Source organism: Apis florea, unplaced genomic scaffold (genome assembly GCF_048593485.1).
Source record: "Apis florea isolate Af1SG1 unplaced genomic scaffold, ASM4859348v1 contig_3170_pilon, whole genome shotgun sequence".
Classification (NCBI taxonomy): domain Eukaryota; kingdom Metazoa; phylum Arthropoda; class Insecta; order Hymenoptera; family Apidae; genus Apis; species Apis florea.
In genome coordinates this window covers 6,220,777-6,238,051 of record NW_028256714.1, presented here as the reverse complement: position 1 = coordinate 6,238,051, position 17,275 = coordinate 6,220,777, and the positions used below count along the sequence as shown (strand labels likewise).

The following is a 17,275-nucleotide window of genomic DNA, read 5'->3' as shown; positions in this document are numbered from 1 at the left end:
ATTTTTAAAATATCAAAAGTATTTGGAAATGAAACTTTTTATATTTTAAAAAATATATATTATCTGAGTTTTACATTGCAATAATTTTTTTTATCATTATGTAATAATATTTTTGGACACGTGTATATGAAATGAAATATCTAACAAAAAGAAAATTTGTTACATAATTTGTTGACGACTTTAAAAAAGTGTATTATTTTATGCTATTCTTTTATTTATGTTATTTCCTTAACATATAGAATGCCAAGGCGATCTGCCAAATTTGCTACATTGACTTTGTGCCAAAATTAGTTTTAGCTATTTGTAGGTCTATTTAGCCCTGCAATTATCTTTAATTATCAGTTGGACCTTTAATTCATTTGATAATAAAATATTAAATTATAAAATATAATAATCTAGTGAAATAATACCATGGTTGTAATGAAGAAAACAGAAAAATAATTCAAAGTTTGCCTCTCTGGTGTCGAGTTGGGGGTGGTTCAATGATTATAATCGTATCCAACTTTTCTTGTTTAACTATTGTTATTTCTTGCTTACTTTCACGTTTCATACAACTTTCAGAAGATGAAACAACATACATATATCTTTATTTAATACATCTATTAAACTTTTCCTCCTTAAAAGTGATTCAACTGGTTGAAAGCAAATAATATGAAATAAACTGAATCATTCATAACAATTCTCTCGTATTTTATCTAATAATATTGGCCTTGCACAAAATTTTAATTTTCTATAATTTGAAATATTTATTTAATTAATTTACAATGTTAAAAATAACAATATTTATCTATTTTCAATTATTCTATTTTTATTCCTTCCTATCGAACTTTCTCTCATTCTAAATATTAACTAATCCACTTTGAATTTTCTATCTGTTTTAAATTTACTCCATTAATTTGCGATACCTTCTCGAAACCGATTATTTATTTATTTATTTATTTATTAATATTGTATACGCAAATAACAATATTTGCCTCCATTTTATCACCAATTATTCCATAATAATGGGAGATAAATTAAATAAATATTCGAAAGAGGCAGTCAGATGAATGTTGACGTGATCGTTAATCAACAGCTTTCACATTTGACACACGTTGTGCACGTTTCACGGTGTGTAAAAACCAAGCCATAGACGTTTAGCATCTGTGAATCTTCCATAACAAGAGTAAAATGTAGGTCGCTCGATAATTCCGCTTGATCGGGCGAAGCTATTTCAATGTGGAATTCATTAACTCGATTTATCTCGATCTGCAGCTTCTGTCAGCGCTATTTCCGGCAGGTTACTTCCTCCTCGCTCAGTGATGCATGTCCTGTTCTTCATACTTCAAATAGAAAGTCGTCGAGTTACCTAACGTTGATAAAAATAAAATCTGTTGTTGTACAAATATTTGTTTAGCGAAACTGTCGTGTAAAATGACACCAACGCCCAAATAATCTTGTGTCTCTTCTTCTTAGAATCTAGATTCGTAACTTAAGTTGTTTAATGTTCTTGTTTGAACGAGGTTTGTGTAATTTATTATTTTTTTTTTTTTTTACTTTTTACGAATAAAATGAAAAATGTTCAAATATAATAAGCGCGGAATTACAACTTTTAATCACATTTTAATTTAGCAATCTCTTGCACAGCATTTGGAATCGTATGATCACTGTTTGTAAAATGTATAGGAAAGGAAAATGTGAATAGTAAGTTTTCATTTTGAGAAGAACTATTTTATATAGACATTTTATTTGTGAACAATAATTAAATTTAAATACTCTTGATCAATGTCCATTGATGGAAACAGTTTTTCTTCTATATGATTCATTAGCTCTGCTATTTTCATCTTCTGTCAGAAAGATTATTGTCATAATAATAATAAATGCAATGAATATTAGATAAAATATTTAGAACGAAACTCTGATTATTATTATAATATTAATTCTATATATTCAGACTATTATGTTCAGATTTACAAATTTGTTATAAATTGTAGTCTTATTGTTGATATAATACACGTTGATGTGTGTCTAGAATTAAATGAGAAATTTTATTTTCAATAAAAAGGAAAAGTGGGGGAAAAAATTGCTTTTTATTAATCTGTTTGAAATGAATGTCACCAACAAATGTTCATGCATGTGTGGCTGTTGCACATACATGGTGCAACACAGATGAAGGTAAACTCCAACTCAGAAACAAATATGCGAATGTCAAGTAAATTCCGTTGCGAAGAACATTAAAACGAATTGTTAAAGTTTCGTGGAAAATATTTTAAATTTAACTTTCATCAAATATACTCGAATTTAAAATCCATTATATACTTTTCTATAAAATTCTGTTTTCTTGTAATTTCTTACGTTCTAATAGAATTTGAAATAAAGTATTGATTATTTTCTTTTTTTTTCTTTTTTTTTTTTTTCGATTGAGACAAATTATACTTATGTAATAGTAAAAAGTAATTTTTAACGATATTTTATAAAATTCATTATCTGCTTGATACATCCATTATTCTACTTTTCCAAAATGAAAATTTTAAGTTAAGATATTCGAAAAAAATATTCGATATTCCTTTTAATCATGTTTTAATTCATAAAATCATCGTCATTTAATTTTCTAACTTATAACTTGTTAATTTTTTAATATTATTAGTTGGTTCTACTTTGCAAAAGAATATTTTTTCAATTTTTTCAATGTTTCAATATCGATGAAAAATAAATGTAACGTATATAATATAAATTTAAATTTTTCTTAAAAAAAAAAATTTTCACTCTTCCTTTGCTCAAAGAAGTTCTTTTAAAATTAATGTTTTAATTTTCTAATAAACATACTTCGATTACGACTCGTTTACCATCGAATGGAAAAATATATTAAATCCGTGTCAAAGTAGAGCGTCACTTTCAAAATCAGATAGAGTATTCTTCATCCCCCTTGAAAGGACGCGCTGAAACTTTCGCTTTGTGCGCGCCTCACTACGGATTTTTCTTCCGTCTCTTCGACTTTTCAGTCTTCTTCCCTCATAACTTTTCGTATTTCGTTTCTAAACTCTCCTCATTTTTATCACTAAAACTTTTTCGGTATCTACTTATCTCTGTCTCTGTCTCTCTTTCTCTCGAATTGTGTGCACTACATTAGTTCTCTTCTACAATAATTTATTGACAAAAATTAATAATATAAGATCTAAATGCAGGAATAATCGACATTTTGTCGCGTAGAAAGTTTTACAAATTGCAAGTTGATATTTTCACTCAAAGAAAATTCTATGGAATTGAAATAGGAATTACGTTTTAAATATGTATTTGTAGATTTTTTTAAAATTTTCCATAAATATATAAATAACATGAAAGTAACATATATACAAGGATAATTCTTTCTTACTATTCAACTAATTTCTAATAAATTCGATCAACGAAAACGAAACTACTGTTTTCATTAAGTTCATATATTTTTATGCAATCCATTATAACGATCTATTTTCAACGAATACACATTTCGTTACGTGAAAATAATGCGAGAGTGAAGAAATTTGGATCAGAATAGAAAAATTTTCGATATTGATCGATGCAAAAGCAATCCTTATAGTTCATCTCAAAAATTAATTTTAAAAAGATTTATTCTCAATAAAACATCCATGTATTCATCCAGCGATAATAATTACATTTTACAGAATTGAACAGAAATTTCATCCGATAGAAGGATGATACAAGGAATCGTATAAAGCACACATTAAATTCGTTCGTTCCTGCAACACAACGATTCAATAAAACAGGGCTTAGAAGGTCTTACGTCGATGTCCTCTTAGAAGAAGCCAGTAAACGAGAAACGAAGGATTCGATACTTACTCCCTTCTCCCTACCCACCCTGTCTTTAATCTGTCAGAGATTGATACTGAAGAAATCCTTGATTCTTAACAATCGTTTCAAAAAAAAAAAAAATCATTTAAATGCTCGTCCACCAAGATTACAGAGTCGAGCGATTTACGTTAATCTCGATCCCTGTACTCGTGATGTGAACAAAGTAGAGGCATTAATAGGGATAGGCCTGGCTTATCTGGCGCCATATTACACAACGCACACGTTAAAAAGCTCTCGAGGGCGGAAGGGTGTTGTGGCGAAAAGGGGTCGTGGAGGGAAACATCGAGTTAAGTTGAGAAACGTGTCCTCCTCCCATTCTTTCTTGCTACAAGGAATACAGATCAACTCGATTGTGCCAGCAATTTTATTGGAATGTTTCGAAACATCTCATCCCATGTCTCGTCCTAGAGATTGAAAAATTTAAGAATGGAAAAGAAAAAAAAAAAAATTAAATTCCATCGTTCTTTCGAGGATATATTGAAAATACTCGAGAAGAGTATAGTCAAGTTAATTTCCATTCTTTGGATTGGATTAAAATATATTCTTCTTGAATAAATACGAATATTACGTAGAGTATACAATTTTCGGAACTCGATCGAGCCATCAAATGCAATTTGTTCGCCCGTTGAAACTAAGAGGAAAACTGATAGGGAAGGACTTGGAAAAGGGAAAACCGATAACCGACTTTTTTAGAATTCTCGTTATAAATGGATTTTACGCTCTTGGCCACGGTTTAGTTGTTAGATACGTCACTGTGCGAGAAATTAAAATTCATAAAACTTTTAAAAATGCATGTACAGATACCCTGTATGATAATTCATCATACGTATCAACGTAGTAATGGGTAAAAACATGTTATGAAACAGGGTTTAAACTGTGAGTAACTTATCTTTCCAACACAGAATTAATCTTCTGTGAATTGGAGCAATATCTTTATATTATACGTGAATAATTTCTTTCAAATGTTCTCGAAAAAGATTGCTAATTCGTTTGTGTTAACGAACGATATTATTTTAAGAAAAGATTTTCATATTTTTTTTTCTTTTTTTTTTTTTTTACACCTGATTTGATAAAAACTTTTCGACGGGAAAGAAGAGAATCTCTCTCGTTCGATTTTTTTTTTTTTTTTTTGCAAAACGAGTATTTGCAAAATATTTTCGCAATTGTATATCAAAATATAGAAAGAGAGAGACGTTGATTTAAGCACATTGTATCGTCGATTCTCGCGAAAAAATGGGGGAACCGTTGGCGGAGTCGGAATCACATCCGTCGTTTGTTTTCTGTAATTCATCACCAGAGTTGTTCCACTAGATCTAGTGTACCGATGACAAATGCCAAGAGATCATAAACCACTCTTTGTCGTATTCATTCATTCATCGTGAGAGCAGAGTGAAAAAGAAAGAAAGAAAGGGGGAGGGAGGGGAAGAAAAAAGTGATCCTAGAAAAGAGCTCATTTAGTCCAAAACGATGCAAATACGCTTCGAATTTTTACGTGATTTCTCTGGAACAACGCGGGAATGAAAATGTTCCGGTGAAGTCGGAGCTTTAATCAGCTGTGAATAATTAAAGAGCGAGGATGAAAAACTGATAAAAACCCTTTTTGAATAATTATTCTCGAACGAGAATAATGCGATATAAACGAGCATTGTCGCGTAATTACGACAATTTACTTAAAAATTTTAAGTTATAAATATTCTATCCGCGTTTAACATGTTAATTAAACTTGTCAGAAGAAATTTTAATTGAAATTCAATCGTTTTTCGTCAAAAAAAAAAAGGTTTATCTTGAAACATTATTAATTATAATGTTCTAAAAACATTTTTTATTTTCGAGTAATACTCGTGAAAGTATTTGAATCATTTCTTTTTTTTTTACGAATAAAATTTTACGAATATATGGATTTCTTACGCCATTTTTCTTTTTTTAAGTATACTGTTGTAAAAAAATTTTTAACCAAAATTGTATTCGAAAATATAAAAAGTATTGAAATTTTGAGGATTGATTTCATCTCTTAGAGATTTCCTGTCGATACAAAAAAATTGTATAATTTATTGCACTCTACAAAGTTTCATCAGATTAGATGAATTTCTCTAATATGATATTATTCGAATGAGTCACTGTATTTTTTAATTCACATGAAAATTATTTATACTAATTCTTTATACTATTCAAACTTTCGATCGACAAATCAATTAAATTACTGAAACAGTTAATTGATTTGTCGATGAACGGTTTAAATAAAGAGATTCTTGGATTATTCGAGCGATCTCAACAAATAATAAATATAATTAATCCTATTAATAAATCTAAACGAGCAGAGTTTTGGGCGAAATTTTGATAATTGAAGTTAAGAATAATAAAGTTACCTCGAACAATTTGTTATTCGAATAACCGCAAATAACTTTAGTAACGAACGGGTTATTATAACGAGGAGCAAAGCTACGAAATAAATGTTATTCAAGCAATATTTTAACAATTTAACAATCGCTTAAAGTAAAGCTTGTTCAAGCAATTATTATCGAGAAAGAAAAATGTTTTATCGCGAGAAGCATTCTTTCTCTCCACTTCAGCGACAAAGGACAGCAAGTTTATTGCTTATTTACAGACGCGTAACACGTAAACAATACTTGGCGGAAGTTGACTCGTCGTTCGCCGTGATGCAAGCGAATTTAAAATTCTAAAATAGCGCCCTTTATTCCGTCTTCTCGAGGCACGCAGCCAGCCACTACCTCTCTCTACGTGCCTCCATACGGAGTTTAATTGTTTGCCCTAGCCTTTCCTTCCTTCCTTCCTTCCTTTTTTTTTTCACCTCTTCCTGTCTTCCTTTTTTCTCTTTTTTTTTTTTTTTTCGTTCGTCCCGAATCGATTCCACGTGAGTCGCATGCAATCCGAAAAACCTCACCAAAAACTCTTTCTATACATCACCCGTGCATCTTGTATTTTTTCCAACTGAAATTATTAAATTTCTCGTGAGAAAGTAAGAATGGTAAAATTTTTTCGAGAAAAATATTTCTCGAACAAGGAAATTGATTAATATATTAACCAACAATTCATTTTCGTGAGAAATTCTCCAAAACGAAAATTCTTTATCAACTCGTCTTCGTAATATTTGATCGCACGCGATTAATTTCTGAATTTAGATTTTTGACGTCTTTTTGGCGATTAATCGCGGCATGATTAATTACGCACGCCGTCGGTTTAAATCCAACTTTGACGCTATTTTCTAGCGTATTAAGCCTTTATGAAGGCGGCCGACCACCGTTGAAGTTCATTAAAATTTTCACTGCGATGAAAATAATCTCTCATGCGCGAGCCTTTTTAATTAATTCAATCCGTCTCACTGCGTTTCAGCTTACCATATGATGGCGAACGCCGTGTTAAATCGTGGCGACAAACGCGTAGCGATGTAGGCGCATTTATCATTTTAAACGTCAAATTGCGTTTAATTAGTTTGTGAAATAGATAATGGGATGAAAAAAGTGGCGTGTAACGTAAAGCTACTTTTATCATTTCTTTACGACGTAGCCTGTATTCTCTCGCTTTCAGAATTTTTGTTGAAACGAATTATTGATACATTGGAGGTGCAATTTTCTTTATTAATAGAAATACATTCCAAGTGGAATAAATTCAAACAATATAATCTTCTTTTCAATGTATTCAAAGCAATGTAATCTTTTTTCAAAATTAATCCATAATGAAAATAAAAGAAGAATTAATGAAAGATTAGTTGTTCAATGATTATGCTTTTTTATTGAATGTTCTGCACACTCTTCGCTTATTACAAAGTGAGGTTATGTTTTATCAAAACGTTTCTCACAAGAAATATATAAATTTGGATCATTTGGAAGTAGAACAATAATTGAAGAATAATAGAAGAATATCACATTTATTTCTAATTATCTAATGATTTAAATATTTATTTGTAATGTAAAACAAAAGTGTCTTATTTCTTTTTTTTATCACATCGCAATGAATATATAAAAAAGAAAATAGATTTGAAAATAGATATAAATGAATTTTTTTCTGGGATTTTTTTAGATACACGAAAATAATAAATAATTGAGGTAGAAAATGAAACTTGGATTAAATATTTCTTTTTTTATTATAGCATGCTTATAAAATTGTATAAATATATACTTGTACGTGCAAACATATGCAACTTTTTAAAAATATAATAATTACAAAAAGTACGTTACATATTTTCCGTATCAAATATCAAATTCTTAAAAACATATTAAAATAAATAAAATTTCTAAATTTCAATTTTCGTTTCTTCGCAAAATTAACACGTGGAATATCTCCCTTGATATTAATTACAATATTTTGAAAGTAAATAGGTAACTTTATCATGTGTAATCGTAGAACAAATCAATATAAAGGATTAATTAGATACGAAATCGAAGTTGAATTAATTACATCACGATTAATAGATAAATGATGATAGAAAATATTTTTAAGGGATCATATAATTATATACAGAGAAGATTTATATTCGACTTAAAATTTTCATATTCCATGTCATCAGATACGATAGAATCAGCTCCTATTACTTTATTATTTCGAAAGACTAACCTGTGTGTAACTTTCGTAAAACGTGTTAAAAGAACCGATTTAATTATTCGTGAAATCGAAGATGAACGTGTAATCTCATTCATTTGCAGCGAGACTCGTGTACCCGGAATATTATAACGCTGATACGTAACGCGTTAAATATGAAATGTCTAGCCTCTGCATGTTATTTACACGACGTCATTCAACCAAAAGCCTGTGATGTGGCTCATAAAGCAGTATATACCTGTTGAGTGGTCTCAGGAGGCTTGTTACGTTCACTACGGACGTGCATACGTCTGCGGTTCCTGGCAGAAAGGAACGCGATTAATTTCGGTTTGACTCGCGAGGCAAAATTCACACCGTTAGGAATCTTGCGCGAAAGTCTGCCAACTTTTGCGGTTTCCTACCTAGGCTTTTGGCACCGGGACCTGGACAAATTATCTCCGTACAGCTCCCTTCGTTGAATCGTTCTGCATTTTTAGCTTCGATAATGTGATAGTTGATGAGGGGAAAAAGTATTGAGGTGTTGAAGAGATCTGTATTATTGTTAAAATGTGGTGAAATTTCGTCTTATTTTAAAGAATCGATAGAAATATATAATAATAAAAATATATTCTACAAATTGATATTTAAAATAACATAAGTTTATTTTGAAATATTCCTAAATGAATATAACTTTTGTTTGTGCCTTTATAACAATTATTTGTTTCATCTGATTGCTTGAAACAATTTGAAATAAGAAAAAATTGATTTATTGTAAAAATTATGTCAAACATTTTCACGATAAAATATTTATTGATAAATTCCATATTTCAATATGGAAGTTTTCTAAATTGAAATTCCTTTTTTATAATACTTTAATCAACCATCCTTCTTTTCATATAAAGTAAAGAAAAAGTTGGCATTACCATTCCAGTTTCAATTATTTCAAACAATTTTTGTGATTAGTTATTTGGCAAAGAAAGATATAAAGCAAATCTAAAAACATATCGTATAAATATAACGTATTTAATCCTTTATTCTTTTCTTTGAAAGCTATTATTAAAAAATATAATAAGATATTTATTTGGAACGAAAATAGACTAATTTTTATTAATTTTAACAAATAAATTTTAACAATCTCATTCATTTGGACGATTAATGCGGAGAAATATTTTCGACATTCAATAATCTAAATATCATAAACACGAATATTCTTTTAAAAAGAATATTAAGTCACCAAAACCACGTTAAGATAACCTAACATAGCGAACATAACCTAAAATATTCTCTTAAAAGAATACCAGACATCGAAACGTTAAGATAAAGTAACACAACCCAAGATAACCCAATCATAGCACTCATAAAATAAAGCACCCTAAAATAAAAATTTCATTTCTGAATTATTTCAGAAATTAAGATAAGAATTTAAAATAATCCCGATACTTGGTCCAACTTGGTCCTCCAATCTTCCCATCAACACACGAGATACTCGTTGCCCAACTGAATGGCAAATATCTCTGCATTTAAACATTCGGATATCGCGCGGTATTGTTGAACAAGCACAAACGTTTAATTCCACGATATCACGTTTGGAACAATCGATTCGTTATTGGCCGTACGATTTCGCGCAATCCATACCCTGTTTAACATCAATGCGAACAACACTGTAAATACGCGCACGCAGCGCCGCCCCGCGTGCTGGAAAGGGAACGAGCTGGTTGGAACGGGAGTGGGGAGGGCGACAGAGAAGGATGGAAATTCGCGGTAATTCGCCCGATGCTCGAGAGAAACGTATTTGAACTCCTCGAACGGAGTGAAAGTGAAATATTCACCGTGGCGGTCGCATGTCCCATTTAACAGTCGATTGTGCAGTGTGCGGCCATGGCTGGCAGCAGAGATTGCACCCGAGATCCAAACTTGGACGAGATCGCAATTTTCGCCTAATGATAGCGACAAAGCGGTGATAATGGATAATTTTCGCGAAACTCGTTACGCTGGCCCTCGTCGAAAAACCTCGATATTCGGCAATGAACCGAAAATGATAATCCGCGTTTTACGAGGAGTCGGCGATATTCGGCCATTTTATTTCGACGAGAATCGAAATTGGCGGGAAGAAGATATTCGGGTAATAAATATCGGGATATTTAAATTGGAGTTTAATGCAGTAAGGTGTTTGCAATATGTGGTCAATTTGGTAAGCGGTGTAAAAGTAAAATTTGCAATTGGGAACTGTATGTTAAAATAGTGGTGGGGATTAAAATATCGATGAAATTATTTGCAATGCGTATATTTGTTTATGAAGTTTGTAATTATCGAATAGAAATAAATTTTAAACGGAATGATCGGAATTAATTGGCAAATATTGAAGTTAATATCGATTTGGAATGGCATTATAAGTATGTTTATGTATGTTTATGTCGCATTCGTATTATAGATATGTTTTGATCTTTGACATTATGATTCAATTCAATTTTTATCGATGTTTTATATTTATGTTTTTCAATTGCTTCTTCTATTATTTATTCAAACTGTGGTATCTATTTTGCTTTCTTACAAACATTTTATATATCAAATGTTTATGCAAATAAAATCTATTTAAAGAATATTTAATAAATATTCTTGAATGGTTTCAAGATTTTTAATTTTTCTTCTCTTTTTTTTTTTTTTGCTTTTTTGGAGTTGAGACTATGAACAGTTGATTATTAAATTATTTTTTTATTATATTTTTTCCGTGTTAACACTTTTAACACAATGAAATTTTTATCTTATTAACGTTTTATTATTAATTGTTTCTTATCATTAAAGAATATTGAAGAAATAATAAAAAGTATTAATGTTTATTTCTATTCGAGCTTATCATCGCACTTCATTCATTTTTCTCGGGAACACAAATTTCACGTCATACAAATATTTCCTTATTCATCATAAAATGAAGACGAATGTCGAAATTTCAGTCCAAATGATTTATGCGCCGTATTCCTTCTGTCAGCGTTTGTAATCGTTTGGCAACATCGATCATTCCTGCTTTCGCGATGATACGAAAAAAGAGAAAAAAAAAAAAAAAAACTCAATTTCCAATCCGATAATCATCTTTTTTTTTTTTTTATTTTCCATATTCTATGCATCTCGAAACGTTTCACATCGTTTCTAATGTGCATTACAAAAAGAAATGTATCTTAATATGAATATTGTTAAATGATTTTCGTTTAAAACAAATAAAAAAAAAATAATTAATTAACATTTATGAATTAATCCTTACTCTTTCGCTATCATTCGTCACGGATAACTGGATAATATATTATTTATTTTCATTAGAGATATTTCTATACATCGTCGCCAAAATTATCTGACATCGCAATATATCGTTTTCGATTATTTTAAAACCTCGCGGACAACGAACTCTTCCCTTTATAAAAATTTATTTTATTATTAATCGCCGTTAAATTACACATCGTAGCAAAGAAAGATTAATTGAGAAAGTATCTATCCTCAAAGAAACGTTCGCGAAAGAATATTGAACAAATTGTTCAAAGACGAATTATCAAATAATGAAGCAAAGAAAAAAAAAAGAGGAGGAATTGGCAGGAAAATTAAAATAGACAGTGAAAAATAGCGATCGATTAGATTGAAAGAATGTAAATGAGCGAAAGAGAAAAAGCAGCTTGAAGGTGCGGGTTAAGCGAGCACTCGTTATGACCGCCAAAAAGAGGATAAAGGCTTGACCCTTGGGCAAGTCGGCAGCAATTAGGATACTCGATGTCCTATTATTACGGAAAAATTTCAAACGAGAATTCTACAAGGTGTTTCTGAATTGTAAATAATCCGAAGAAGGCTAATTTATTGGGATTTAGATAAAAAAAGTAAAAGTAAAAATAGTGGAGTGATGTATTTTTGAATATAAGATCAATATTGAAGATATCGTTATCAAAATTTACAAATGAAATATCGATTTGTATTTTTAATTGTGAACTTTATAATATAAATTTGTGTGTCGATAAAATTATTGGCATTTAATGTTAAAAAATTTATATTGTAGTTTATTAGACTGATTATCGTGCCTGCCCTTCTCTCAGTTATCGGGTAATTGATTAATTTTTTAATTGGAAATTAAAAATAATCGAAGTATAAATGTATATTGTTCAGAATAAAATTTAAATCTTCATTTACCTGTATCAAATTGTTACAATAACGTTTTTTTCGAAATATTTGGTGAAAATTTTATACGATCAAATAATTTAATTTATGGACGATGCTAAAATATAGTACGATCAAAAATTAGGAATATATAAATAGAATAATAATTATAATAACATATCAAGTAATTGCTTAACAAGTTGTTGTTAAGAAAAATAATTAATTATCAACTTTATAAATTTTTTATAAATCTAAATACAAATGACAAGTTAAAAAAATACCTTTAAAAATTTTTAAATCATTAAATGAATCTTTTGTTCTACATTCATTTCGTGAAAATGATTTAACGTAAATGACAGAAATTTTAGAAAACAAAAATAGCAAAAATATCCAAATAATTACGAGAGAATTTTATTCCAGAAAAACATTTTATTTCATGCATCTAATTAAATTAATTAAATATACAATAAATAACTATCAATTTCTATATATATATATATGAAAAATTTAATATAAAACATGGAATAAAATTATTTTATACTTAATATTATTTACGTATTACGAATCTATTATTGCAATTCCTCAGAAGAAGCGTTTCATCGAAAGTAACTCATTCAGTCATTAAATAATCATTTCTTTGGAAACAACAATAATTTTAACAAATTATATGATATGGCGGGATTAAAATGTCGTGCGAAACGGGGAGAAGAGAGAAGAGCAGAGCGAGAAATATTGGAAAGAATATTGGTACGAAACAATCGATAAGATTTGCAGGGACCGAAAAAAGACATTTGGCAAAGTTGCTGGGCTCCAAGTGCTTTCACCCAAGATGAAAGTGCTTCTCGAATCTTAGCGGAAAATCTGTGAAAAGAATATATTCCGAATATTTTTACCGTTTCATCTCCAATATCGATTCGGACTGCAAGATTCTGGACTTTGCTTCCGCGCTGCTGATGCGAATCCATTCTTCGGATACATCACGATTGAACAGAAATCCAAGAATTCGTCGATAGATAGATACACAGAATGCCTCACGGATGATGGCACGATCATGGAGGAATCTTTATGTGGAAAAATAAGTTGTACGTATTGAATGTAAATTCTTTTTATTCGAAATTTGAAAGTTTTTTCAAATGCAAGTAAAATTAGTAATTAATTCCTGATTGGAGCAGAACAAAATTTATTTATCGTCGAAGCCCTATTTTTTGTGTTTTCGAATTTTTCAAATTCAATTTTCTCGAGAGAAACTAATTTTCACGTGGAAAAAATTTATTTTATATTCTATATTTTATATTAATCCTGTCGATAATTGATTCGTATGTCAAACTTGATAAGTGGCTATATGTCAACATTGACAATTTCATTTGTAGTTGAAAATTTTTGAAAAATGATTTGATTTATTCGAAATCTCATGACAAATTTTTTATTTTTTCATTCCATTCACGGTTGTATCATCATTCGTGAGATATTCTTGTATGTAGTTGAGTAAATTTTGCATAATTTACTCAAACCAACTCAAAGAAAAAAGAAATTTCGTTTTTAACGAAGCATTCTAAACGTAATTACTCGCATAGAAGTTTTCTTTAGTTATTATTTAGAAATTCTACTTTTTTCAGCAGCTTTAAAGTATGTTGTCAAGAGTATTATTCATAATTTTGTTTAAAAAATATTCGCTAAAAGAAATTTTTGTAATTGTATAAATGTAAATAATGTTTGATAAAAAAATTCACATGAACATATATATTTCTATACATGAAAAAAATAATAAAGTAATGAAAGTTTAAAAATAAATTTAAAAATAATGAAACGTTTTAATAATTGGATGGAAATTTAAAAACACGATTTTGTCGTCAGAATTAGTTAATTTTAAACTCTCCAGTGAAATAAATTAAGGTCAACCGAATTATAAATTAACAGATATCAATTTAATTACTGTTAACGTAGTTTCGTTCAAATTATATCCTTTAAATAATTGAACAAAAACTGTTGATAAATTGGATGGAAATTTAATTTCGATAAAAAATACCTTTATTTCAAAGTGTATTTTTTTTTTTTTTTTTAAATATAATTCCTTTCTTGATGAAATTTATTGTTCATGTTTTGCACAGAATGTTGAGAATTAATTAAATATGAAAGAGAATTTATTGTTGAATTCTTTTTAAACAATAATAAAGTAAAAAATAATTATTAAAAAACACATTATTAATTATTAGATTATTAATTTCAATTTAGCCACTAAAAAACCTAATTAATTCGTGTCCCATAATTTTTATTTGTCCAATATCTAATTAATAGGTAGATATGAATATATATTTAGAATTTATTTTTCTTTAAAGTTATCGATATAACTTTCAACGGAAAAAGAAAAATTATTTAGGAAATTATGCGTTTTCGCATGCGTCCTGAAATATTTAGTTAAATATTTTACGTACAATTATATAAGATGTTACCAAACTGATGGTATAAATTGAAAAGAAGTGATTCTATATGCGAAATAAATCGAAAAGATAGAATTAATAATTCTATGCATAATAAAACTATACTACAGAAATGTATTATTAGATGTAGTTGGATGTACTTAAGATCCACGTCGATTATCTGTCATATCGATAGAATAACAAATGGAACTTTGACTTTGACTAATATTCGTTGCATTCATGAATGCAAACGTAACAAAAACTTTTTTACGATATAGCCAAGTGCACGTATAATCTTCAACATCGATTTGAACTCGGAAATGAAGTCCCGTTATTTTTTTTCTCTTTTTGACTTATTTTTATATATAGATTCATCCCTTTGTACCATCAGTCGGTAACTCTGTATATTATGAACACATATTTGACATTTCGTGATTAAATACGTTCGTATCGTTACGAAAATTTACATTTGTTCGAAACATTCTTTTTAAATTCTATTTACATGTATCATACACCATCCGAATTTCCCTCTAGTTTCGAAATGAAGCACACCGCTTCGTTTATATTTAATTATTGGAACGCCGATAGCCAAGCAATTGCATACAAATTATTAATATTATATATTGCGCTAGTTGTGCGACGTTCTTGTGTATTATCGTTGCTTAAGATTTCTCTGTCGATACTTTTGTATGTATGAAGTTTTGCTTGTGTGCACCGTTTACGTGCATACAAATATGTTTCTGAATGTGCAACGTTGAAGGAGTTAAACAGTTTAGCGAACAACAATACCGTGCAAAAAAGCATCGATAAAACGATACGTGTCGTTCCATTTAAAGAAAAAGGAAAATGATAATATTTGTAAAATAATAATTGTAAAATACTTTTTTTGAATGATGCACTGATATTATTTACGGAATGTTTTGGAATCTTGAATTATTCACGTTCATCATGATGAAACTCTCTCTTTTATCCTCTCTTTAACATTGATTTAATTCACTTCATTTACAATTATTTCCATCTTCAATGACAAACGAACGATATTAATTCGCACTTTTCAATTAAATTAAATTATCATTACTAATTTTGCACCAATTCAATGGCCAAAAAATAATGTGTAAATACTCCTTCTTGATAATGATAATTGCATCTTGCATTGCGTATGAAACGAACTCTTGCTACGATATTTATACCTCTTATAACCAATTCTTTTCTTGTTTCTCATTCAAACATCGACGAAGATAAACAGCGACAATTTTGCACGGTATTGTGCATCCAAGTTTACCGCTTTAAATTCGAAGCATTCGCTTGAAATCGCTTAGAGAGTAAAAAAAAAAAAAAAAAAAAAAAAAAAAAAAAGCTCTCGCAAAAGAGATCAAATCGAACGCTGAGAAATCATGTAAATGACCTGTGATAATACGTGTAGTCATCGTTTAATCGCATTTAGTTTAATAATTTTGCCGTGTGAACTCGGTTCGTTCAAGAATTGTCCCGCGATTTAAATGGAAATGAAACAAGTCAGGATTTAGTCTTAAAATTGTCGTGTGATTTAAAAAAAAAAAAAAAAAAAAAAAGAGAGAAAAACGAAAATAAAAAATTATATTCGTTTCTCCGACAAGAACGAATTAGGAACTTTGCTTAGCGATTAGTTTGATTTTTTCAGTGTCGAATTTGTTTGTTCGTCATGCTGCACAATAGTTGAAAGCGAAGGCATAGTTAATGAGGACGTTCTGCTGATAGTTGATTATTATATAGATTCTTTCTGGGCCTTCACGATTGAGCGGTCCATTTTCATCCAGACTATTTATTAGTGTTTTGCTCCCGTTGCGCTTTTGCGAACACTAAGTGCATCACGAGACATGCACTTTAACTTTCATTTCGGAATTTATTGTTCGTATTTAGCCCGTAACAACTAACTTGCAGCCAAGGAGGAGACACCTTTTAATTTTCGACGCCAAGAATTTTTGAAGGTGATTCCTGAAAGCTTGCTTTTTGTGAATTTTAATCTATTTGCTAGCACTTTTTAAAATTTTTCTCGATACTCTGGATCGAAGAATTGGAAATTGATGTTTTTGTCGATACGATGAAGTTAATTATTTAATAAGAAATTTCATCGTACGATTAGGAAAAATTTGTTCTTAAAAGAAATATACAGTATTAAAAAGTATTAGTCTATTGTTGTATTTATTACAGCATTTATTATTCAATTATTATATTTCACTTAATTAATAATATTTTTGATACTATAAAAATGAAATATGATAAAAAAGAAATATTTTCTATAAATATATATATAAAAATTACAATAAAAATGTTTCTTCTATAAAAAATAAAATTATAGAAATCAGAAAATATTGTTAAAGATA

General features: G+C 29.3%; 2 protein-coding genes across 2 annotated transcripts in view; one reads left to right on the top strand and one right to left on the bottom strand.

Annotated features, from left to right (window-relative positions):
* nAChRalpha4 (nicotinic acetylcholine receptor alpha4) overlaps positions 1 to 17,275 on the top strand; it is a 226,556-nt gene that overhangs the window by 150,255 nt on the left and 59,026 nt on the right. The window lies entirely within an intron of this gene.
* On the bottom strand, positions 7,912 to 10,058 carry LOC116414233 (uncharacterized). The gene is made up of 3 exons (XM_031915944.2): positions 9,805 to 10,058; positions 8,787 to 8,915; positions 7,912 to 8,684 (listed from the first exon to the last, which is right to left on the bottom strand). Exons 1-3 carry the CDS (start codon positions 9,890 to 9,892, stop codon positions 8,578 to 8,580), a joined length of 324 nt encoding a protein of 107 aa, XP_031771804.2. The 5' UTR covers positions 9,893 to 10,058; the 3' UTR covers positions 7,912 to 8,577.

Excerpts from the sequence above, each read along its gene's own strand:
- LOC116414233 (XM_031915944.2), bottom strand. The coding sequence starts at position 9,892 with ATGTTTAAATGCAGAGATATTTGCCATTCAGTTGGGCAACGAGTATCT. Across the intron at positions 8,916-9,804 it reads GGAGGACCAAGTTGGACCAA|ATCTCTTCAACACCTCAATA; the intron begins GTATCGGGATTA and ends ACAATAATACAG. Across the intron at positions 8,685-8,786 it reads TCCCGGTGCCAAAAGCCTAG|GAACCGCAGACGTATGCACG; the intron begins GTAGGAAACCGC and ends CCTTTCTGCCAG.